Source organism: Austrofundulus limnaeus, unplaced genomic scaffold, assembly GCF_001266775.1.
Source record: "Austrofundulus limnaeus strain Quisiro unplaced genomic scaffold, Austrofundulus_limnaeus-1.0 Scaffold1028, whole genome shotgun sequence".
NCBI classification, from domain to species: domain Eukaryota; kingdom Metazoa; phylum Chordata; class Actinopteri; order Cyprinodontiformes; family Rivulidae; genus Austrofundulus; species Austrofundulus limnaeus.
Window position 1 is genome coordinate 74,406 of NW_013953430.1, and position 2,141 is coordinate 76,546.

The 2,141-nt window shown below is 41.2% G+C and overlaps 1 protein-coding gene across 2 annotated transcripts in view; it reads left to right on the plus strand.

The window, feature by feature from the left end:
- The window catches only part of nfkb2 (nuclear factor of kappa light polypeptide gene enhancer in B-cells 2 (p49/p100)), a gene marked incomplete in the record, with an annotated part of 54,960 nt that overhangs the window by 49,257 nt on the left and 3,562 nt on the right, over positions 1-2,141 (plus strand). For both annotated transcript variants that reach the window (XM_014030256.1, XM_014030257.1), the window contains 3 exon segments: positions 827-911; positions 983-1,152; positions 1,713-1,824. In XM_014030256.1, coding sequence (XP_013885710.1) covers positions 827-911; positions 983-1,152; positions 1,713-1,824 — 367 coding nt within the window.

Genomic DNA, 2,141 nt, shown 5'->3' on the forward strand with positions numbered 1-2,141 from the left:
GTGCAATGAGGGAAAAAAAAAGTCCGCGGCTCTTCACTCGACATTTATCCACAAACTGGTCCTGGATTAAGCTCCAAAGTCAGATTCCACCGTGAAAAATGTCTGTTTTATCCCCTTTTATGAGTTTTTGGCCATTGACTATCTTTAAATCGCTGCTTCCTGGTACAACAGTCGGCTCTGGAAGAGATCGCTCTTTTCTTTTCTTTTTTCCTTTTTTTTGAAGCGAGTGGTTGAAGCAAATGCAGCATAAGAGCCACCTGGTGGCTGAAGAAAAAAATCCATGTATAAGCCGCACCGGTCTATAAGCCGCATGGTTCAAAGTTCAGGAAAAAAGTCGCAGCTTATAGTCCGAAAAATACGGTAATTACATGTCCGTGTATTGTGGATATGAATGTAGGGTAAACATTTAATCCACTTTCTTTCATTGATTCTGACTCAACAACTTCTGTGTTCAGTTTTTCATTGAATTAACATGATATTAAACCTGTTCAGTGGTAACACTCTGTAGTAGCAGGAGGTAATTGTCGTCGCGCGTGGTTCTTGAATTTGAGGAAATTGGTACTGGAAAGTCCTTGAAAGGTCCTTGAATTGACCAAGGTGTGGGAACCCTGGCATTGTGCTTATTAAGACATTCATGACAGTTTATGTAATATGGATACAAAACAAGAGTTCTTCATACGATGGAGCAAATCCCAGTCTGGCTCAGGCTACAGAAATCTGTCTTTACCAAGCAAGCAACAGACCTACTACTAAAGGAAAAGCTAACGGGTTTACAGTCTTTCCTCACCTCATTTCCTGCTCTGTTCACTTCATACCCTCTCGTTAGGTGAAGAATGTGTTAAACAATCAACAGAATCCAAAGTCGACTCGGCGAGAGAGTAAAAAGATCAAAGCCAGCAGCAGCTTTGAAGGTTTGTTCAGCTCAGATCTTTGTGTTGTTGGTCAGACCAACTCATTAATCGTGAACCTAACGGTGCTGCAGATGCCAAAAGCTCAGCGCTCGATGAAGCCACGTTGTCTCGGCTGGTGGAGGTTCTAAGTGTCGGAGACGTTCCCTGGATGAAACTGGCTGAGAAGCTTGGCATGATGACGCTGACTCACCTGTACCAGGAAAGTCCGACGCCGTGCCAACACCTGCTGCAGCACTACAAGGTAAGGTGGTCCCATCTCAGACCTGTCAGTCAGGATTATTGACAGCTGACAGCAGTCAGACATCCTTTCATTGATAAATCAGCTCCTTCTGTTTGAAACATGAAACATTTTACAGATAAATTAATTAGGATATTTCAGTCATTTTAATGTTTTTCTGATTACTCTCATTTCAGAGAAACAACTGATTCCTGCAAGATGAATTACAGTGTATTACTTTGAATTATTGATGAATTATTGATTCACAGAGCAGTAAAAGTGCCTACTTTTCTACAAGTGGTTTTATTGATGATGATCAATGATTCAGCATTTTGACTGAAACTGAACCTCTGAAACCCTGCAGTAGCATGGCTGTAAGCAGTTCTTCACTCACAGCTTTGAAATTTAGTTTGTGTTTAATAAATAAGTGAGATCTGTTTTGTTGAGGCTGAATTTAACCAAACGTTGAACCTGGTACAGATCAGATCACTTATATGTCCTGAAAAGAAAAACTATTGAAATAGAGTGGACTGGCTCCTTATGATTCAAGAAGTGGTTACTCCTGTCTTTGTGTTTGTGTTAAGGTGGGCGGAGGACCTGTTGAAAATCTGGTTGAAGCTCTTCAGTCTCTCGGTTTGACAGAAGGAGTCAGACTTCTGAGGAACGCTGAGCTACAACATGAGAAACACAACACAGGTAACAACCAACAAAGGTTAACAACACATTTTACCAGCCAGTGCAGCTGACTAACCAACACAGGTTGCAAACCAACATAGATTACCAACAGACCCAACAGGCCGACCGGGCAGGCATTGGGACACACCCACCTGCCCGACAATGGGTTTTACCTGCCCCGGACAGTCGGGCAGTAGGATTTGTTGAACCCTGTGATAAACATACAGGTGCTGGTCATAAAATTAGAATATCATGAAAAAGTAGATTTATTTCAGTAATTCCATTTAAAAAGTGAAACTTGTATATTATATTCATACATTACATACAAACTCATATAT